The 23,667-nt window shown below is 41.0% G+C and overlaps 1 protein-coding gene across 3 annotated transcripts; it reads left to right on the top strand.

Annotated features, from left to right (window-relative positions):
* The first annotated feature begins 74 nt into the window (after positions 1–74).
* On the top strand, positions 75–23,667 carry ift122 (intraflagellar transport 122 homolog (Chlamydomonas)). 3 transcript variants are annotated; one of them, XM_034126711.1, is made up of 29 exons: positions 75–171; positions 1,456–1,522; positions 1,613–1,697; positions 1,790–1,868; positions 1,954–2,030; positions 2,147–2,213; positions 2,297–2,443; positions 3,247–3,322; positions 4,196–4,387; positions 4,756–4,894; positions 5,303–5,505; positions 6,692–6,829; positions 7,234–7,398; positions 7,607–7,804; positions 8,037–8,177; positions 9,247–9,300; positions 9,888–10,049; positions 10,894–11,060; positions 11,983–12,154; positions 13,400–13,502; positions 17,289–17,429; positions 17,543–17,643; positions 19,168–19,268; positions 20,386–20,551; positions 20,688–20,805; positions 20,901–21,029; positions 21,615–21,691; positions 21,809–21,973; positions 22,967–23,667. In XM_034126711.1, the coding sequence occupies exons 1-29, from the start codon at positions 131–133 to the stop codon at positions 23,051–23,053; spliced, it is 3,558 nt and encodes a 1,185-aa protein (XP_033982602.1). In that variant the 5' UTR covers positions 75–130; the 3' UTR covers positions 23,054–23,667. The 3 variants fall into 3 exon arrangements, with proteins under 3 accessions (XP_033982602.1, XP_033982601.1, XP_033982600.1); XM_034126710.1 differs by having other exon boundaries at positions 75–174; positions 17,546–17,643; XM_034126709.1 differs by having other exon boundaries at positions 75–174.

Raw genomic sequence — 23,667 nt, 5'->3', positions numbered from 1 at the left:
CCGCACACAGGAAGTAGCGCGCGGATCCGAGTCTGCGCAGTGAGAGCGACTCATCAGAACTGTTTGGTATGAAAAACCAACCTGTTGATACTAAACCCATCGCTGATTAGTTTGCTTTTTAAAGGTGGAAATGAGAGCCATTCTAGCGTGGAAAGAGACAATTCGTGAACAGTGGTGAGAGCGTTGATGTTCTTTCTTGTTGTGATTACGTTGTCAACCTGGGCCGGATGCTGGGATGTAACGCTAGGTCGTTAGCAACGGCGGTTGCTATGTAAACTAGTGTTAGCCAGCTAGCATTAGCCCACAGCTATTTCATGTTCGTTTACTCTTGGTAGAGACCCTTACGCTGGTTTATGGTTATTATATCTTTGTAGTAAGGCAACATGTGTTCTATCAATAGTGTAGCATGTCGGCTTTATTGTGTCGCACGATATAACGTTAAGTCAGAGCTAATGTTAAGCTAACAGTTACTTAGCTCTTGTTAACGGTTCACGCTATGTAGGTCTTATTTCTGCACATCATTGCTTGCTGTGCATGACATAACGTTACATTTTCATTTATGCTAATCTCAAATAGCATACATGCTATGTTACCACTCTGAATTGAAGATAATGTGTTAGCAGAGGTGGAAGAAATACTTAGACATTATCTTAGGTGAAAGTACCATTACTACAGTATAAACATACTCTAAGTAAAAGTCCTTAATTTAAAAATGTACCTAAGTAAAAGTACAAATGTATTGGCATCAAAAGTACAAAAAGTAAAGTTGTGTTATTGTATTACAATTATGAATGCATTAATGTCAATGTTGCACTTGGTAGAGGTTGGTTTATTTGAGTTGTATTACTTTACATAACTGTTAGATAGCCAATCCTATAATAAAACATGATTTTTTTTTTTTTTTTTTATTCTGCATTAGTTACGTTAATCTACAAAGTAGCTAGTAACTAAAGCTGTGAAATAAATGTAGTGGAGTAAACACTTTAAGTAAAAGGCCTCCAAGTTGTAGTAAAGCAAAAGTGTAAAGTAGCATAAAGTGAAAAAACTCAACTGAAATACAAGAACCTCAAATTTGTGCTTAAGTACAGAAGTTGAGTACATGTACTGAGTTACTCTCCACCACTGTGTATTTGGATTTAAAAGTTAACTTTACTTTCTTTAGGAAAGCATTTCTGATATATTCTTAATTTTGCAGTTTATGACACGTTAGTGGACCTTGTAATGAGATTATTTCCCCTTTTAATTTGTATTTAGCTATTTCCAAGGTAAACATTGGACCTTCAAAGTAATTTACATTATTGATAAATCTGTCAGTTACTTTTAAAATAAATAAATATTAACACTTTGTTTGTGAAAAAGGTTTTTTTCAACAAAACATACTAAAAAAACGGTTCTATGAATTGTTCAAACTATTTAATACAAAAAAACAACGAATCAATGTATTTTTTTTTGCAGTGTATATGACCTTGCCTTTAAGCCAGATGGCACCCAACTCATCATTGCCGCGGGGCTTCGTGTCCTGGTAAGACTTTCCTGTTTTCTTTGGACAAGGCACATATTTACAGAAAACATGCAATATTATAACAATAAATGTATTGCACTTTTATTGCAGGTTTATGATGTGGCAGATGGAGCTATAATCCAGCCTTTAAAGGGACACAAAGACATAGTGTACTGTGTGGCCTATGCTAAAGATGGTACTCCACTGGCTTTTTTCCACTTGTACACTACATTTTTCTTTCTTATCAGTCATTATTGTTATCTTACTAACTACTGCGTTCTTCTGCAGGGAAGAGGTTTGCTTCAGGGTCAGCAGACAAAAGCATCATTATCTGGACCTCAAAACTGGAGGGTATTTTAAAATATACGTAAGTGTCACTTTTACACATCAATGTAGTTTAATGCGTCCTCTGCATTGTTTATTAATACATATTTTCATGCTTTTTTCTGTAGTCACAATGACTCTATCCAGTGCGTTGCGTACAACCCTGTCACTCACCAACTTGCCTCCTGCTCTTCTGGTGACTTCGGTGAGTGTTTGAGCCTTTACTGTACTTTAAAAGGTCATGCTTACTATTCTATAAACCGAAGAATATTTGCCCCCATGGAGCGCTGGAAATCTGAGTACCTTATTTTATATTTTCAGGTCTATGGTCCCCCGAACAAAAATCTGTGAACAAACATAAAGTTAGCAGCAAAATAACATGTTGTGGGTAAGTAAAGTCCCTTGTGTGAACAATACATTGGTACACTTGAATGGGACACTTGAATATTGAATGATTTAATTTGATTAAAGGTGGACGAACGACGGACAGTACCTTGCCCTTGGCATGATGAATGGAGTGGTGAGCATTCGGAACAAGAATGGAGAGGAGAAGGTCAAGATAGAGCGCCCAGGAGGCTCCTCTTCTCCTATCTGGTCCATAGCCTGGAACCCCTCCAAGTTAGTCTTACTTAGTTCTTGCACATGCAATTGCACAATAAAGAGCATGTTTTTTTATCTTCACCAATGTATTTCAATGTAATGCCTCACACTACCACATATGTTTACACTGTCCTTCCATGTCCCAACATTTATAAAAGAATGTGTTCTGTTGAGAGTCAATAGCTTGTGTGGGGCCTGCAGGTGGCAGTGGTTAACCAGGGAGTATTGGAACTGTTTCTGTGAGGGAGAGGATTATGAAGCCTTGCAGCAGCCGCCCATGTTCATTGATTCCCCCGACAACCAAAGCCATGAGCACTACAGAACAGGTTAATTAAGGGAAAAGTACACAAAGGAAGTTCAAAATGTGCAGCAGGAAGTTTGAAGAGGTCAGTAATGAGAGACAACAAGATGCACCAAATATTATTATTGGGTTGCTTTATATTTGGTCATCACAGGGAGGTCAGAGCTGGAGGTCAGTCAGCACATAGTGTTTCTTTAGCTGCAAGTGTCATCCTTATGGATGCTTTAACAGGGTGAATTCTGCCCAGTGTAAGGACTTGCAGGGATAGATATCAAGGGTACTATGACAATATAAAAGATAAATACAATGTCATGAAATGCAATTACAATTGTTTAGGATAAAACATGGTTGTTAATATCCAATTATTTGGGGAAGGGCTTGAATATGCATCCATCAGTTGAATGGTAGCCTCTCCTTTTTTTTTTATAACAGCGTTATCATTTTCTAACCAAAGCCCCGTCGGTACAGTATGTTGACAGGAGTACTTATTTCTAAAGCCATTTTTGTTGTATTTTCACAGGGATGAGCACAATGACATTCTGGCTGTGGCAGACTGGGGTCAGAAGCTGTCCTTTTATCAGCTCAGTGGAAAGCAGGTGAATACCAAAGGACTATGGAATACAAATCCCAAATTCATGTATAAAATGTACAGTTTACTGAGTCTTACCCGAGCCTAAGTTCTAATACTGCAGGCTCTTTCTCCTCTGCCACTTCAAACCGTTGAAAATTACTTTTAAATAAGTAAATGTAGTCTCATTACCTTGCATGGGAACTATAAGATTTATAGCATTTTGAAACACTTAACTGCTGATTGTATGTGCCATCACTTGCTAAAGCAATAAGAAACAAGAATATGTGTTTTCAAAATATATATGGTATTTATATGGTATTGGAAAAACTTTACTGAGTTTAAGACCTGTGTTTCCTGTTGTAATCAGACTGTCAGGCTCTATTGAAACCATAACAGTACACTGGAAGTGATCCTGCTATGCTTTAATAGCCCCCTTGCTGTCCCTCCTTCCCCCTAAATTCCCTGTGGGCAGTACCGTAATTATAGACAAATATGCACTGTTCATTACTCTGCCGTTTTGCCTTAGCTCATATATTGTCATCGGCCTATTTATCCATTTAAGTGAACATTCCATTTTTATTACAGCAACGGGAATTGTTTGCAATGAAAGAAAATAACCATGGATTGTCGGCAAGCTTTTTTCCACAGTGAGGAGAAACAGATGCAGAGTTGGGACTCATGTGTTGTGCAAACAGACTTCAAACATTAATACAATAGACATTGTTTAAACCAGAGAAAAACTTTTTTGTCTAGCATTTGATCAAACACTCAAAGGGATGGTTGAATGTACTGAGTACTTTGATGTCTGTCAGCCGAGACAGTGGGAGGTGTTGGCAATAAATATGAAAAATAATACTTGTATTCTTTGTTTAATGTCCACCTCTCCTTTGTCTCTCAGATTGGAAAAGACAGGCCTCTCACCTATGACCCTTGTTGCGTCAGCTACTTCTCAAAGGGCGAGTATATTGTCATGGGGGGCTCTGACAAACAGGCCTCCCTCTACACTAAAGACGGCGTGCGGCTGGGCTCCATTGGAGAGCAGAACGCCTGGGTGTGGACGTGCCGGGTTAAGCCTGACTCCAACTTTGTGGTGGGTCCACAGCTTGTCAAGCTATATATCTTTAGAATGTATCACTACCATTAACTAAGAGTTAAGAGAAAGGAGACAGAGGTGTTTTATGAAAACGCTGAAAAAGCTTTGAGCAGTCTGCATTTGAAACATTTTGTTGATCGGATTTAGCCACACAAATACAGAAGGCATTGGATTCAGCAGTAACACCTTGCCAACTTTTCCTCTCACCACGTTTAACTGTAAATGATGGGGCGTAACATTGAGAATTTGTAGCTGGCAGTTCTACTGTTAAGATGCTTTCACAACAGGAACATTTTCCCAGTCTCACAGTCTTTTCTTAGAGGTGTTAATAGGATGTACTGCTATATTTGTTATCTCTTATCTAGGTGATGGGCTGCCAGGATGGGACCATCGCCTGCTACCAACTTATCTTCAGTACAGTTCACGGCCTCTACAAGGATCGCTATGCTTACAGAGACAGCATGACTGATGTCATTGTCCAGCACCTCATCACTGAACAAAAAGGTGCATATTTGCTTCAGCACCAGGATATCTAGTTTATAACGGAGGATCTTTGGTGATGCTAAATAATTATGTGTGTGTGTCTTGATGCAACACAGCTGCCATGATCAAGGGTATAAAGAAATGTCTATTTGTATTTTTTCATATAAACCATATCTGTCCTAATAACATTCATCCAATTATTTTTGTTGTAAGGCATCTCATTTCAAACTTCATATACAGGGTTTTGTTTTTTTTAAATGAGAGAAAGCAGTCTTTCATTTTTTTTACAAATAGGGAAAAGCAGTATGACAGCATCGCTGGGATTGTAACAATCAGCCCTGAAAAAAGAATTTCAACAGCTATGAAAATGACACTTTCCTCACCCTCCTAACAAGTCCGCTCTTTTCCTTCATCTCCTTCTTTCCCTAGTGAGGATAAAGTGCCGTGAGCTGGTGAAGAAGATCGCCATTTACAGAAACCGTCTTGCTATCCAGCTGCCCGAGAAGATCCTCATCTATGAGCTCTATTCAGACGACTCCTCAGACATGCACTACCGGATCAAGGAGAAGATTTGCAGGAAGTTTGAATGCAACCTGCTGGTGGTGTGCTCCCAGAATATCATCCTGTGTCAGGTCAGAACATATATAGTTTCATAGACATTGTTGCAAAAAGCATCCAAAGCATTTGCCTACTTAAAATGTTTTGCTTGCTTCTTCTAAAGCCTGTGTGTGTTTTGGGTATTTCCTTACATAATGAGATCAACTGTTTTCCTACAGTTACGTTTCCTGGACTACATTTTACTGACCTGCAGTTACACTCTGGTTCTTTGTATATCACACTAATGCACACTTGCCTGATTACGCAAGAAGCCATAGAGACATTTGAGCGAGAAAACATCACAATGAATCATATGTGTTTAGCCATTCAATACTAGACCAAACAGCCCAGAGAAAAATAATCATATCATAAAAATCCAGATGTTTCTGGGTAGTTTGCAAACGGCTCCAGCTGTGCATGTGTTCTCCAGGCTCTGTCTCGCTCCCCTCCTCAAGCCTCTCTAAAAATCTATAAAGGAAGACAGTTGAATGAAGGGGATGAACCACAGTCTGCTGAACCAGTGGCAGTCTCTTGGGGGTCCTCTCTGCTTCTTGTCTCTATGTGTTTGACAGAGGCTGGTAGGCAGGAGGAGCAGCCATAACACGGAGTTATTTCCTTTTAAATCTGTCTGTGTGTGACAGAGGTGCTTCATATCTCTCTCTCTAACAGATATGCCTGTGTTCCACGCCTCAGGCAGCTTTTAGGCCATATAGCCTCATAGTGGCTGTATGTCTCTGTACCATCAAATCAGTGTTACACTTTTTAACAATGCTTTCTCAAATTAAGCCACGATTTGCAGTTTTCAAAAGAACATTATGCAAGATGTGTCAGACATTTCCAATCCAATCCAATCCAATTTATTTCTATAGCACATTTAAAAACAACAGAGTTGAACAAAGTGCTGTACATCATCAACTGTATAAAAACATAGCATAAATACATAAAAAACAGACAGGACATGAAACAAATGTAAAACACGAGACAATGAAACCAGATCAGAAGCCACAGACTGAATAACTCTCCTACATGACGTAAAAACAATACAAAACACTAGTAAGATACCGACATTTAAAAGCACAAGTGTCATACCAGGTCTGTAAATGCCAGTACTGTATGTGTAAATGATGTAAAGGGTGTAAAATGTGGTCATACTTAATCAGTTGGTGCTTCATGTGTTAAAAGGAATTGTGGTCTCACTTTTCCCCCTCTGCTGCTGTGCAGGAGAAGAGACTCCAGTGCCTGTCCTTCACCAGTGTCAAGGAAAAAGAATGGGTGATGGAGTCTCTAATTCGCTACATCAAAGTGATCGGTGGTTCGCAAGGCAGAGAGGGTCTGCTCGTGGGGTTAAAGAATGGAGCTGTGAGTATTCGGAGAAAATGCATTCGCACATTAAGTAATAATAGAAATTGTTCTCATGCTCTTAAGCCATGTGTCCACAAATGTCATCATAAAATACTTTCTTTTCAAAAGACAAGATGTATTTTTGTGACCGCAAGTCATATTTCTTTATATGGGGAGGGAGGCTGTGGCGCAGTGGACTAGTGCGTTGGGGCTCGGATCAGGGGAGCACAGGTTCAAACCCCACTGCAGTCAGCATGTCGTTGTGTCCCTGGGCAAGACACTTCACCCCAAATTGCTCCTGTGTGGATTGTCCACAGTATTGAGTATGTAAGTCGCTTTGGATAAAAGCGTCTAACAAGTAACAACTTGCATTATTTTCTAAATAATCTTTGCTCTGCTCTGCCATTGTTTTTGTCATGTAGATCCTGAAGATTTTTGTTGACAACCTGTTTCCCATCACACTGCTGAAGCTGTCAACGTCAGTGCGCTGCCTGGACATGAGCGCGTCCCGCAATAAACTGGCTGTGGTGGATGAGCACAACACTCTCTTAGTCTATGACATCAACAGTAAAGAGCTGCTTTTTCAGGTCAGAAGGCAGCGGAGAGAGTGAAGAAACCTAACCTGGCACATTAGGATGAAATATAAACATAAATGTGTGATTATTTGCATTAGTTACAAGTCCACATCTTCCTCATGTAATCCTGTCTGGTCTGTGTTCCACAGTCACACCTAGACTTTATTTCCCACCACCCTCCCTTATTTACCTCCTCTCTTTTGCTCTGCTCTCCCTGTAGGAGCCTAATGCGAACAGTGTGGCCTGGAACACCCAGTGTGAGGACATGCTGTGCTTCTCTGGTAATGGCTACCTTAACATTAAGGCTAGCAACTTTCCTGTCCACCAGCAGAAGATGCAAGGCTTTATGGTCGGCTACAATGGCTCTAAGATCTTTTGTCTCCACGTCTATTCCATGTTGGCTGTGGAGGTGCCTCAGGTGTGTAGTATGTCGTCAGCCTACTTTAGTATTGAGGCAGTGGCTGTGTTCCTTGTGTTCATAATGCAGAAATAAAACCAAACAATAGTCAGTCTTAAAAGTATCAGACAAAAATGACTGCTTTTATGGACTGTTTGTTGTTGGTGGTCCTGTTCCTTTTTATTCAAGAGTTTGTTGCATTCTTCATGAAGGTTGTATTGTTTGTTGTTGATGGTGTTGTTGCTCCGCCCAGTCAGCGCCCATGTACCAGTACCTGGAGAGGAAGATGTTCAAGGAGGCCTACCAGATCGCCTGTCTCGGAGTGACTGACAGTGACTGGAGGGATTTAGCCACAGAGGCCCTGGAGGGACTTGACTTTGACACCGCCAAGAAGGCCAGTCAGACACAAACGCATTGTTCTGATTAAGATCAGTGTCACCCACTTTTCATTTGACTACTTTCATCTTCACAGAGTAATAGAAACTTAGAAATAGCCTTAGGTGATGGTACCTTGTTTCTACCTCATTCTTACTCCTAGGCTTCATGTTATTTGCAAACAGTACTTTAAAACATCTTCTGTAGATTACCACGGAAACCAAATACTGGGACTCAACCCTCCTGTTGTCTTCGGGTCAAATCTGACCGATTTACTATTTTCATCAATCATAACTTTTTTGTTTTACATCCGATTGCATTAAGGCTTTATGATATCCTTCACAGTAGACATTTGAACATATACAATTGCTGATCACCACTTTCATTGAATATTGGATGATTTAGTCAACTTTGTAACACCCATGGTGTTCCCGTACCACACACACACACACTCTAGATATGTGTGTGTCCCCCTTATGTGCCCAATCCCCCCATGTGAATCACACCTGACACACACATACACACACACACACACACACACACACACACACACACACACACACACACACACATACACACACACACACACACACACACATACACTCTAGATGTGTTCCCCAATGTGTGCCCAATCCCCCCATGCACACACACACACACACACACACACACACACACACACACACACACACACACACACACACACACACATCTTCCTCCCTACACATTTCCCGCTCATCCCCCCACATGGATCAAACCTGGCACACGCAATACATGTTCAGTGTCTATTCTTTGTATATTTACTGCAGTTTCTCATGTATACCAGTAGTCTGATACAATACTTACAGTTTGAAAGGGTGTTAAATTAAATGTGGTGATGATTAATGTTTTTTGTGTTAATGTAATAGCAGTTAAAACAGGACCGGTCAACTTTGACCTCGAACACCAAAGTAAGGGGGGGGGGAAACGAAGACAATAGGAGGGTTAATAAGGCAGGATGTTAAAGAACCAAGTACCATTAAAAAGAACACAAAACATCTGGTTCTGAGAGACCATCCTCTAATATATTTCTTGTCTTTTCTTAATCTCAGGCCTTCATTAGAATCAGAGACCTGCGCTACCTGGAACTCATCAATAGCATCGAGGTAATACCTTCTCTTAAAAAGCAGTCAAAAGATATATATATTGTGTTCAGGCATGTTGATATTTTCAGTTTGATTCTGATTTATGCTCCAACCAAAGCTGAAATCAATTATTTCAGATATAGCTTTGGGGGACCATGGCTCTTTCACAATTATTTTTGTCGTCAAGATCTAATTGTAAGGCTTTGCTTTGAATTTCAATTTAAAACCTCCTGAACAAGGGAGGGTCCAATATACACCGTAACAGATACATACACACAGCAAAGCAAACACATATACTTGACAATTTGCATACAGAGCTGAACAAAATCAGTTTCTGCTGTTCTCACTTCTGAAGGGGGAAATGTCCTTTTTTGAAAGTGTTTTTTTTTCAGTGTATATAAAAGAAATGTTTATTTGCTTCCATATCGATTGTATTTTTTCTCGCTATGACTGATGTTGTAACAGTTTAGTTTGTGTTTAAGTGAGGCTGATTATGTCTTGAGTAAAGCTATCGAATAGTTTTGAGCGCCTTCTGTGTTTTCTGACTCACATGCATGTGAGTGTTTATCTATGCACACATGCCATTGTTTGTGTTGACTGATTTGCAGGAGAGGAAGAAGCGGGGTGAGAACGACAATGAGCTGTTCCTGGCAGACGTCTATGCCTACCAGGGGAAATTCCATGAGGCAGCCAAGCTCTACAAACGTACCGGCCACGAGTCCAGAGCCCTGAGCATGTACACTGACCTGCGCATGTTCGACTACGCCAAGGTGATTAAAACATTGATCAATAAAAACACACATGTACAACATACTTTCATATCAATACGGACAGAACGACCTGGAAAGCACTGCATGTTTTTAGGGTGTAGAACATATGTTTTTCCTCATCATGTGCACTTATGCCAAGTTGGGGCCCTGCACTGGTTTCAACCGGCCCCCCCCTCTTTCCCGTCTGTCTTTCATCTCCTCATATATCACCGGTATCTCCACATATATCATCTGATCAGTACACACACACACACACACACACACACACACACCCTGGGCTTTTAAAGACATATCCCTATGCAGCACACACACGGGTAACTTACACACATAGTTAGCAATGGGAGTGAAGCACAACTGGAGATAAATAACACGGCGAGTGTGTGCTTTTACTTTGATGAGCCGGTCAGTTGGAGTTGAGACAAATTCATGCTTTATTATGTTTAAATGGGGGGGGGACACTTTGATCATCAGCATCACATTCACATTGCGAGAGCATAGGACACAGCTACGACTTGTTTGTGTATATTTGTGTGTGCGTATGTATCAGATTGAACGTGTGTTTGATGTGGCTGCTGTATATTTATGTGGCTGTGTGACCATCTGGTCCTGCAGGCTGTTTGTTTTAGGAGGGATGGACAGCGGAGGGCTAGCCGCCTGCTGTTTGTGTGACTCTTCCTCCCGTCTCGGCCTTGACCCACATGGTTCTGTCTGTCAGTCTGTCTGAACCGGACTTTCTGTGTTGCATACATTCCTCTATTTCATGACTGTTAATGTGGCTTTCCCAGTTATTAATTGATTAGTAGGTTTGTAACTTTAAAAATAAACGTGTGTGCTTATCTTGCAGGATTTCATTGGAGGGACAGACCCTAAGAGCTCTCGGATCCTGATGACCAAGCAGGCAGACTGGGCTAAGAGCAGCAAGGAGCCGCGGGCAGCAGCGGAGATGTACCTGTCAGCAGGAGAACATCTCAAAGCCATCGACATAATAGGGGAACACGGCTGGGAAGACATGTAGGTGTCAGTCATTGCATGAAACAATCTAGGTCTCTCCTCCAGCATCGCATACACTGTTATTCATGTGTAACCATTTCTAAACGTCCTTTTTTCGATTTGTGAACATGGTGTTCTTAAATATATATATATAACCCAAAATATTAAGGCATCTTTTATAGTCCATAAGCCAACAAAAGATGGTATTTGAGTTAAGCAGACATGAGTTAATGCAGTTTGAAATGTTCACAGTGACACTTCCTGTCTAAACTGTCTAAAAATGTTACTGTCGTGGTAGAACCCTCACTCTTTGACTTTTTTAGGCTTCCAAACAATAATTGAATACTCAAGCTTTAGAGAAGGAAGGGGGAGACGCCTCATGTTATGTGTTTACAGTGGAGACACCTTTTGTCCTGTAGTTAACATTTTAAAATGAACAATATATGCATATTCATAGGTTTATGGATTTCTCTAAAGGGGAAATAATTGGTGTAATTTTAATTAGGTCAGTCTGCAATTTTTTTCTTGGAAAATAATCATCAAGCGCAATTTGTCTTAACATGTGTAGCGTAGCAGTGTAATGCTATGCTATGCCATGCTAAAAAAAACACAGGGAAAATAACCTTTTTTTGTTTGTTTTTCTCATACAAGCGTACCAGTGGGAATGTGGGGTGTGAGCGGGTGTTTCTGAATCCGAACCCCCCCCACTGACTCCATATGACCCATTATCTGCCCACTGCACGTGTCCTGTGGTGCCATCAGAAAAACACTGCAGTTACATTCAGCACTCTTTAAACTCAATCTGATTCCACTACTAACCTTGACTGCTTCAAATTCTTTTTTTTTTGTGGTCATGAGCATAACTTTAAACACTGGAACAGCATGTAAAGATTTATCTGCCCCCCCTCACTGTGTGCTCTACTTCCTCTCTCCTCTCATGCAGGTTGATCGACATCGCTCGTAAATTGGACAAGGCCGAACGTGAACCGCTGGCAAAGTGCGCGTTATACTTCAAGAAGCTGAAGCACCATGGCTATGCCTCAGAGACTTACTCCAAGATGGGGGACTTGCAGGCTCTACTGCAGCTGCATGTGGAAACCCGGCACTGGGAAGAGGTATGACATACTTAATGCACACAGGAGGCACACCTGCTCCGCTCATCATGACTTATATATAGCATATCCTGAGACAATCACATAAATATAATGTGAACCACATAGGACTGTGCTAAATAAACTGCTGTGGTACACAGAAACTCATATCATAAACCACTGGGTGTTCATGGTCAGAAAAGTACATTCTATTTGTTAAAGTAACCACAGCCAAATGCAAATAATAAGACAATACTCTGCCTGGTTTCCTACACTGACAAAGTTAAACCACACACACACACACACACTCCAGAGCTAATGATTCAGCTTTTGATTTCATGACCACATGATGATTGGTGGGGGAGAAACACAAAACGATCTACAGCACTGAAAGAGTATCAGCTTAAAGCTCCATTCTGCTTCCAATCAAATTCCTCCATCAGGCCGGGTCGTGCTGCTCAAACAAGAGGAACATATTGTATTTTTTTTTATCCATCTGTGGTCTTTAATCGAGTTTAAGAAATGTGCATTTGCATTCTGAAACAGAAGAGCCAAAAACAGAACATCAAACCACGTCTGAGGAAATCTTCCTGGATATTTATTTGATCCTCAGAGAACAAGAGACAAGAGAGAAGGAGGGGGGCGGTAAAGAGAACTGTTAGACTTTATGTGCTTCACTGGGGGAGGTTGACACCCAGACGGGACAGAGCACAGACTCAGTTACAGAACGGGCCATATGGATGCTATTCACTGTTCCCACTCCTCTCTCCACTGTTCTTTAAATGACTTCGGGATCACAGGCCCGGGACACACACAGTCTCTTTATTGTCTTACAGCCGTTACTGTGTGTATGACTGATGTGTGTTTCTTCGCTCAAGTTTTGCCACAGGACATTTAGATTATTCAGTCACTGTAACAGGCCAACGTGTCCATAAGAGCACTTCATCAGCTCTTTACACCCCATCATTCAAAGAGTGTGAGAGCTGCTGCTGTAGTTCTAATTGAGTGTGAAATCAACTTAGCTCGTACAATTTTCTTTGTTCTCAACTCATTAATAATGCTGTAATGTGATGTTTTGACTGGAAGTAATTTGTGTTTCCCTGAGTGTGTTGTAGCTCATATGTCCCTAATCAACTGAAGTTCAACTGCAAGTACTCAGTGCAGTGTGGTGCTGTTATCTATTTATAATGTGTGGGACTTTTTGATGTCAGCTGCTAACATATACTGCATTACTTCTCTCTTTGTTGCCTTCACCTGTCCATTTCTCAGGCTTTCTCACTGGTGGACAAGCACCCACAGTTCAAAAATGATGTCTTTGTGCCTTATGCTCAGTGGTTGGCTGAGAACGACCGCTTTGAGGAGGCACAAAAAGGTGAGTTTGAATCTCCAACATGTCCTCACTTTTAGTCACCCTATTCGGGATGCTCTGGTGTATTATAATCATATTTTATTTGAATGTATATTCCCAGGATTATTTCAGTAAGCATTAAAGTCTGCGGCCACAGCCACAGTTTACATATGGAAGTGATAAAGCCTGGCTAGCTTTGGACTCAGATATGTTTTCCTACTTCCCTGAGACTCTCTATATTCACTGTTAAACATGATCCTCTTTGCTGGAGCCGAGCAGAACAGAGCTGCCTGTTAACTGAATGACATGCATGCATGCCTCTAATCACCAGTACTACAAGCAGCTCTGATGATGATTACCAACTGTAACCATAGTTATAATCAGCTCATAGATTTATAATTATGATCTCAGCAGGCATATTTCTTCTTCTACATAATCTTCCTCTGCCTGTCTCGGCATGGAACTCATGACTGAACAGACCTGATTGTATTGGAGCTTGCTTATGGTCATGCATTTTGCTGATTGTGTGTATTTTAGTCAAGCTGCGACAATGTATTGTGTTACTAGTGATTGTTTTTGAGTACAAGATTCCGGCCTGTCTCCTGTCCACTGTGCTGCTACTTCTTTATACCCACTTAGACATAGTTAACATAAGGTTGAATTGGTGGGTTCATATTTCTGAGGCTTCAAGTGTTCTCCATGTTGAGATTTAATTGGAATCCGTGGCATTCTTTTTATCAAAACCTTAAGACTGTTTGGCAGTTTTCTCATTACTAATATCTTTAGTTTGAAGATGTCTTTCAATAGTTGTCATATTATCCAAACCCCTTCAGGGTGTCCGCAGGGTCTTAAAAAGTATTACAATTTGATAAATCAATTTAGCGAAAATTAAGGCTATTAAAAAGTATTAAACGGCATTTTCCAAGGTATTACATTTTGTAGCTTGTTTTCAATAAGTATAGAAATTGTCCAAAGAGGTTGTATTCTACAGTGTGCCTGTGTAGTGTGATTCTGTGTAGTTTTATTTATGGCATCCCGTTGGATTTGACGTCATCTGAACAGGACATCGCACGCTCACTGCTTGATAGCGCGCGAAGGTCCGTTTACGCCGGTTGTTAAACAACATCGTTATGGGGAAATGCAAGTTTGCGTCCAAATGGTTGGAAGATAAGGAGGAAGGACAATCAATACTGTATATAGTAAATGTGAGGTAAAGTGTGTCGCCAATGTAACCGGTTAAAACTCAAAGTGGCGATGAGGTCTTAAAATGTATGGAAAGGGTCTTAAAAAAGGTCTTAAAAGGTATTACATTTGAATTCAGGATTCCTGCATATACCCTGCCCTTACCCTAACCCACTCCACTAAAATGCATATCGAAGCCCTTTTCAGTTTTGCATGCAAACGGTAATTCAGCTCTTGAAGTAAAAAGCCGACCATTTTACAAAGCTTAATTCATATTATGCTATAAAAAGATTTCTGTAAATATATATAAAAGTACATGTTGGTGATTGAGTTCACACTTGTCTAAAGGCTGACCTTGTTATGTTTATTTACTACAATAACCCAGAGTTGTATTTGTATAGGAGCTTTGCTGGGAGCCACTGCTGTTTCTTTGTCAGCTTGTGTTTGTGTAAGGGGGAAGGAGTGGGTGCTACTTCCTAACACTAACCAACAGCAGCTGAATCTGTTCTTTATGTTATGTAGTCTTATAAATATTTGCCACTAATATGTCCTGACCCTCACTCTGGTTGCCGGGGCAGGGTCACTGGGGGGGGTCGACTCCCTAAAGCTGCTTCTAATTACCCGCTTATAGGAACATGAAGGCACAATGTTTTTTTAGGGCTTTAAAGCCAAGGGTTCTTTGGTATTTAAGAGCAACTTCCCCATTTGGAAAGTCATTTTGAGTTATTACATGGCTTAATGATGTCTTGTATCCATTATGTATACATATCTTGTGGCATTTAGTCTTATTGCGTATTGGTGCACTCAATTCTGTAGTGTTTTTTTCACATTGTTTTTTAAAAGTTAGCTATTCCTTAGTGACTTTTTTCCATAGGTGTCTGTTTTTTTTCTGTATCCTGTTGAGTGTGCATCAGACATATTCCATTTGGACTTTTCATAAACACACATGATTGCTTTGTACTTTTTATTATTGATATGGTATAGGTCAGGGGTCTGCAACCTTTTTGACCAAAAGAGCCATTTTGCCCCCTTTTCCACCAATTTCTTTTGTCTGTAGCCGCAAAACATATTTGATAGCTTGATAGCTTATAAAGTTGTATATATTGTTACATCATAGACAAAAACTACAGTTTGTTTGCATTTATTATTTATTACATTATAGAAAACTGATTACCTCTAATAATAAACAAAGAACTCTTATAAGGAGAATTAAAAAAAATACACAGGCCTACTTTAAAGTGGACCTATCATGCTATATTTGAATAATATATTGTAGGGCCATACCTATATAAAACATGTCTGTGAAGTTTTTTTTTCAAAATACCAAACAGATCATGCATTTTAGCCATGCCTCATTTCGCTCTATTTGCTCTTTTCCAGCCCTGTTTTCGCAAGGGCTGATTCTGTGAGAAGTCTTCTTCGCTGCTTTTGTGGCAGACTACAGCGCCACTTACAGGCCTGGCATATGTACTACAGCGTCTCCAGCGCTTTCGAGCGGCAATGGCCGTGGCCGTGGCCCAACCCCCCATTCCCCTGATACGTGGAGAGTTGCCCATATAGGCGGAGCTCCCTGTTTCTGACGTCAGAACAATTTCAAATCTGTATCAGCTCCGTTGCAGCCCCGTTATAGAGATTTGGGTATGGAGGAAAAGAGAGAGGGTTGTGTTTTCTGACACTTGGTGAGTTCCCTGACACACCGGGGACACATATTCATGTATAAAAGACGTACAAAAGTGCATTTTGCATGATAGGTCCCCTTTAAAATAAATCCACACAGCACTTGGGGAGTCCTCTGCACATTTGAAGAAAATGAATATAATTAAAATGGGCCCACTTTGAAATAAATAAAACATATAGCTGCACCCTAAAAAGAGTTTACTGCTTGAATTATGACTGAAGCTGTCTTCCTCTTCCGTGTTTTTCCTCCAATACGTAAAGGCTGCAGCACCTTTGATAACTCCTCTCCACATATCAAACATACCGGTAAGCCAGCATCGTTTGCTATGAAAGCATATAACTCTATCCACGCAGAATTAAACCCTCTGTGTTCCTACGATGCTTTTATTTTCTTTGATTTATCCATAGTTCGCTCATCGAGCCGGGGGTCAGGTTATTCGCCTGCAAGAAAAGGCGCTGGCGCGGGACCGTAGCAAGATATGACGCATATTTTATTTGACCTAATTAAAACCGTTTAAAAAATGTATGTGTCACAGTATCACCTCAAAATACAAGATACGAAACATTTTCAACCGTGCAACGAAATATAAATAGTCCTACAAATATTTTATTTTATTTCCTTCTTATTTTTGTCTAAGCTCAAGGGAGCCAGAGTAGAGGGCTTAAAGAGCCGCGGGTTGCCGACCCCTGGTATAGGTCTATCAAAGCAGTGTTGTTCTTAACAGTGTCTGGTAGCCTTTTCCTTTTAAAGCCTTCGGGACAGGAGTGGCACCATTGCTGTGAAGCACAGCACAGAAACACCACAACAATGAAAACTTGGAAAAGCTGTCAGCCCAAAAACAAATCAATAAAGAAGGATGCCTTCGATTGGCAGCTGGAATCTAGCATTGCCACAAGGGCATATCATAACAACCCATCAATCACCACTTATTTTTTTCTTTCTGTCCATAGCATTTCACATGGCAGGGCGACAGAACGAAGCAGTTAAAGTCCTTGAGCAGCTTACCCACAATGCAGTGGTGGAGAACAGGTTCAACGATGCAGGGTACTATTACTGGATGCTATCAATGCAATGTCTAGACATCGCTCGAGGTAAGACCGGTCTTCACTGAAATGGAAAGAAGCATTTGTTTTAACTGTAAAGCTTAATGCATTCATTGTTTCCTACTCATCATTTCGGTACCTCGGTGTATGTTTGTCTGAAGCAGAAAGTGAAGACCAGAGGGATGAAATGCTGAAGAAGTTTGAGCGTTTTCAGCATCTTGCTGAGCTCTACCATGTCTACCGCTCCATTCAGCGCTACACGGTGAGAATGCAATACATTGTCACCCCTAATCTTTCATAGCCAGACCAGGCAAACGTGGAGGAGAGGAGGAGGGGGGGGGGGTTAGAAATCAGGAGGCTTCCACATGATTGGCTGTCAGATGTTTGAAAGCCTGGAAAAAAGTACCTGCTATGTGGTCAGGTTACTGTTTGGGTACAAACACATCAATGTAATATAGTTTATTTTTTAACCTGAAGTATACCGACAGCCCACTCAGTTTCTGCCCTCTTTCTAATCAACTTTTGTTCTCAAATTTCTCGAGACCGCTATGGGTTTGACGTGCAGGGGGTCTGGCTCTGCAAGATTATGTCAATCCCCCCCCCAAAAGAACTTGGTGTAAAGGACGAATTAAAGCATGCAGGGAAGATCTTCGGTAAAGTGAACAAAATAAATTGAAGGTGTTATTTTCAGACCACTGAAAGGTAATGTAATTAATCACCTTCACCAAGAAGCAAGTACCTTTTATTAAAGCCAGCATAAATAAGCTTCATTTGAAATCTATCCAACCGAAAAACCAGCCTTATATTGACAACTACTTTCAAATTAAAGTGGTTAGCAACCCTGCCTCCAAAAGTTGGTGATCTAGCAAGAAAGTGGCCAAGATGGCAATACATACTGCCGATATGTATATAACATGGCTATTGTTTGCACTCACAGCTGTCCACCTAGCAGCTTGTGGAAGGCTCAGATAACCTGCAGTGAGTGCGCATAGATAGGCAGGTTGCTCCTCCTGTCATTTCATTAAATCAGTCCTGCAAAAGCAAAACATACTGGACAGTTTTTTGTGTTTGGTCTGCATTCGAATCATTGATTGCTAAAATAAAAGGTACATTACCCAACTTAGTTTAAACATGTTTTTCTTTCAAGTTGATAGAAAGTGTATTATATGATTTCTACACATAACTGCTTATAGATTTTGGAGTGACCTTTATGCAACGGACTAAATGGTTCACGTCCTGAATCCTCTCTGATCCCGTTCACCATGGTAACCAGCTGCTTGATTGATCATGATGACTGCTTCATCTGTGGTCTTCTCCACGCCCCTAACACTAACCTACTTACAAACAAGCAATCTCGAGTTATGAGCACTCATGGGTGACCTGGCCTGTGTCAGTGTTCTCAGTTTGTTGTTTTAGCTTTCTGCTCGGCTCCGGTCACCCCCCTGTAATAGTGAGGCATCGCTGTGATCCAGACCAGAGCAGAAAATCTCTATATCTCACCTTAACTCTCCTAGGCAGCCACTATATATTCAAGTGATCAACTTTTGGGAGAGAGTGCTCTTACTGATGGCTTAAGAAAATGTGTCTTTTACCTCTCACCCAAAGAAAAGTAAGTGTGTTAGTGTAATTTATGATGAGGCACTGTAAAAGGTTCCTGACCAGGCTTGGATATGAAACAATGAAGCAGTAGAGTAGTTATGATGGAGGGTGTTAAATAAATCTAAGCAACCCATATATGAGTAAACATCTTTTTAATCCTTTCTTTTAAACTTTCTTTTATCTCCAGGATGAGCCCTTCAGTTCCCACATGCCAGAGACACTCTTCAACATCTGCAGGTTCCTTCTGAACAACCTCACCAAGGACATACCGCCAGGCATTTCCAAAGTGTATCCTTCCATTGAAAAAAGTAGTCCTCACATGGCGTGCAATATCAAACAAATATTTTTTTAAAGAAAGTGTTGATTGACCCTTCCTCTCTGGAAAGCTCTCGAGAACAGACATGCCAATCTGAAATCAAGACTGGCACAGACAGTGATGATAAAGTAGTGGAAAAGAGATAGAAGTGGGGAGAAAACGGAAGCGTTGGCGCCACTGCGGAAACCACGCTGCTGCTGGGAGAATAACAAGGGGTGGTGATAGGGAGGAGGAGAAGATGCCAGAAAGAGGCACATTCTCCGTTATCTAAACAAACACTTTGATTAGTGAACTTTGTGCACGTGCATACATATATAAACACATTAAACAATGTACATTAATTTGAAATCATACACACACAGACACACAAATCCATGTACACACACACACACACACACACACACAGTGAAGTCAGAGTGTGAGGAAGGAAACCAGGCTGAGCAGCTGGGATCCTGAGGAGAAACTGAGGTGTTCTAAAAACTTTGAACTTAGATTTATAGACTCAGCCAGGATGCGTTGGACTGGTTAGAACAATTAAACACAATGTCACAGAAAAAGCTACACTAAACAAGTTTCACAATAGGAGGACGTTCATTTATCAACAGCCCCAGCCTGGAACAGATCTGGGTGTGTGGGTGGAGCTGGAGAGTAGCTCAGTGGAGAGGAAAGGAGAGGAGTGGTGTTAAGTTTGAGGTGGCGGAGGAGCGCCAGCGCGGAGCTTTTGCAGCTGCAACTCATTGACCTGTCATTGCCACGCTCCGATTGTTAAGAGAACAGCTCTGTCTCTCCTTATAAATACAAATAACCAAGAGTTTCCTCAACTTTAAACACAAAAACAGTCACGCTTGTGTAATCTCACACGCAAACCCACCTATCCAAGGTATTGCTTCTAACTTGGCATTCAGCCAATGTTGCTGGCTCAGCAGGGCTCTAGTGCTGCTCATTAAATTGGAGAAATATGGGAATACACAGTGCAGTCTATTTATAAACGCACACCGGTCTCAAAGTTTCCACAACTTATTTCAAATATCCAAAAATCAACATCCAAGCTGTTCCTCTAACCTAAGATTTCCTTAACCTTATTATTAGCAACACCTTGTATGCATTGGCCAAGCAGAGTCGGAGGCTGGGGGCTTATAAGCTTGCCAGGTATTCCTACGAGAAACTCCAGGAGCTGCACATCCCCTCTCGCTTCCAGGAGTCCATAGAACTGGGCAGCCTCACCATTCGCTCCAAACCCTTTCACGACAGCGAGGTGTGTTGGATTAAACATGCTGGCATATTAAACGTGTTCTGAAATATTGATCATGAACCCACTCTGATCATGAGAGCAGTTACTCCCATCCTGTGCTGCCGAGTGTATCGTGTAAACTTCCGTGTGTTTACTGCAGGACCTTATTGAGGGCATGATGTGCTACCGCTGCTCCACCAACAACCCCCTGCTGAATAACCAGGGGAGCGTGTGCATCAACTGCAGGCAGCCTTTCATCTACTCAGCTTCCTCATATGGTCAGTGACACACCAACACATGGCGTGCGGGAATTTGCCAGACACGACCCCCTTTGTGTTTGTTATGGTAATGTAGCGTATCTCCTTGTGTGCAGAGGTGTTGCCTCTGGTGCAGTTCTACCTGGAGGAGGGCATCAGTGATGAAGAGGCAGTTTCTCTGATTGACTTGGAGGTCCCTCACACGGATCAGAGTGACGCACGCTGGCACGATATGGACAACGGTGGTATCCTTTAATAACTTACAGTATGTAACTGTATAAAAATAGATATACACATGGACTAACAGATGATTCACATTCTTTGTATGAATGATTCATTCCTCACTCTGCTGGCCCTGTGATGCTGTATCCCTGCCCTTACACGCTGCACATCTCTTTGAAATTAAACATGTGACTCCCCTCCACCTTGTGACAGTTCTAAGAAGCTGTTTAGTCTTCTCTGGCCTTGATTCTGTGCTGGTGGGTAAGCTGTCAGAGCTAAGTCATCTTAGCCCTTGAGCTAATAGGGTTAGCAAGGCTCTCCTGTCTCATCTTAATGACACTAACCCTCCAAGAGCCGTAGCCACAGCCCCAGTGCAGGGATTAACCTGCATTAGTCGGCACACACTCAAGGGCACTGAGGTCTGCTCTGTTCTTCCAGAGCCACGACGTGACTGACAGCCACGACTGATCGGCCTTTTGAACACTCTCAGTTTTAAATAGTCTATGAGGGATAATTTTATAGAGGTTTGTCCTGTCTTAAAAATATACAATAACAGAAAATATATGTTTGCATTGCTATATGTGTCCTTCCTTCATAACCCCAATCAGAGATGCAGGCTTTGAAGATGAAGGATGATTTGGACGATCATGAGGAAGACCCATTTACAGCCAAAATGAGCTTTGAGGTAGGAAAGGACAAACGAGATGAGATTAAAAATCCACCAACTGGGCAAACCAGCTGGAGAGGGTAAAAGAACAGGGTCAATAATACAACGTGGATGTGTTCATGTGTGTTTAAACAGCAGGGGGGCTCAACCTTTGTCCCAGTGAAGGTGAGTCGCTTGGTGCTGCGCTCCATGAGCAGGAGGGACGTCCTGATCAAACGCTGGCCCCGGCCGCTCAAATGGGAATACTTCCGCTCCCTGCTGCCCGATGTGAGCATCACAATGTGCCCCACCTGCTTCAAGGTACAGCTTTCTAACACATACAGCCAGTATGACCTGGTGTGAACCTCGGATAACACTGATCTCTCTCTGTTTATAACCTTCACTGTTTTAGTTTATTTTGCTTGTACGGAAGCCATGAGAGGCAAATGACTTAACAAAGGCATGACATTGTTGTGTTTGTATTTGTCATATCACTACCATCAGAATCAGAATTCCTTTATGAGTCCCACAGCGGGGACAGTTACAATGTTACAGCAAAAACAGCATAGTAGATAAAGAAGCAATGCAATAATAAAAAATAAAAGCAGACATTTGTAATAAAATAACAATAAAGACAAATAAGTACACAACCATGGCAAAAAAATTATAGCAGCAATTTAAGTGACATAAATAGCAAAATAAAGTATTACGACCTCAAAATACGTTTTGGGACATTTATGAAGACATGTATTGTTTCACATAAAGTGATTATAGCACCGTACAGTTGCAAACAAGTGTTTATATTGCACATTGCAGGTTTATTGCACATGATTTCAACAGTCTGTATTGTGTGGTGGTCTACCGGGGGCCGTGGTGGTTGTGTAGAGCCTGACTGCTGCAGGAAGGAAGTACATAGTCACAGTGACATAGTGACCAATTGGTTTGTGGACTAAGTTTTTAAAGCCTTGAGTTTGTTGTGATATTTTTTTGGTTGTCCCCATTTTGTTTTTTGCGACCAGGTGGAGCGAAATACAACCAAAGGTTTATCATTTTGAGGCAACCAAAGTGCTAGAATTTATGATCTGAAAACACACTGTGAAAGGGTTAAAGTTCAAAAATATTGAGATCACCCATACCGGACAAAGCTTTGAAAACATTTTCTATCAAAACATTTTTTTCACAACTCATGAACCACAGAGAAAACAATTTAGATAAGGATTAGAAAATGGATCACCAGAATGCTCTTGTTCCTGTTCTTTGACCTCCCAGATGTGTTCTGTTTTGTGATGTTCCTATCTTTGTATTTCCTCTTAGATGTTCCACAGTGAGGACTATGAGCTCCTGGTGCTTCAGCACAACTGCTGTCCTTATTGTCGCCGACCCATCGATGAACCAAACTGATGGACTTTAAAACTAGAGCATCTATTTAAAACGTTTTTATTTGTATGTCCTGTAGCTGATATGTTTGTCCCTTTTATCATGCAGTTGGTTTTCTGATGGGTTGTGAATTTTGGTTTTGCATTGTAATATATTTGTCCCTGTAATTGACATAGACATACTGTATGTTTTATCTTTAAGTTAATCTAACTGTTTTGTTTGCTGTTCCTCAAGCTCCCTTTGAGGAGCAGCCCTTTGTCCTCAGAGGATGACTGACAGACGTAATACCTCTAGTGTTTGTGTGTTGGTCATTATAGAGTGTAGGAAAAGTGCACCATCAACCAATCGGATTATAAGGATCAGATTACCTTGATCTATCAGTGACTACATCATCACTTTAGAGGCAGCATGTGTGCATAGTGTAAAATAATATTGCTATAAAAAATATTTATTTAAGAAACGCAATTCTACCAAGTGGAAAACACTATACCAGATGCCACAAATGCATTCCCCAAGCTTGTATACTAAAGCTGTACTGTGTGTTTTATAACAGTACTGTTTAGTCATGAAAATGTATTTTTATTTTGTTACAATGGGGGGGAAAAACCATTTCAATAAAATATTTTGGTACTTTTTTA

This window comes from Trematomus bernacchii, unplaced genomic scaffold, assembly GCF_902827165.1.
Source record: "Trematomus bernacchii unplaced genomic scaffold, fTreBer1.1, whole genome shotgun sequence".
In the NCBI taxonomy this organism is placed as follows: Eukaryota; Metazoa; Chordata; class Actinopteri; order Perciformes; family Nototheniidae; genus Trematomus; species Trematomus bernacchii.
This window is presented reverse-complemented; position numbering and strand designations above follow the sequence as displayed.

Bases quoted from the DNA above. Each gene is read 5' to 3' on its own strand.
- ift122 (XM_034126709.1), top strand. From the start codon at position 131: ATGAGAGCCATTCTAGCGTGGAAAGAGACAATTCGTGAACAGTG. The intron at 4,388-4,755 runs GTGGGTCCACAG...TCTCTTATCTAG, and splicing joins AGCCTGACTCCAACTTTGTG to GTGATGGGCTGCCAGGATGG. The intron at 11,061-11,982 runs GTAGGTGTCAGT...CCTCTCATGCAG, and splicing joins GAACACGGCTGGGAAGACAT to GTTGATCGACATCGCTCGTA.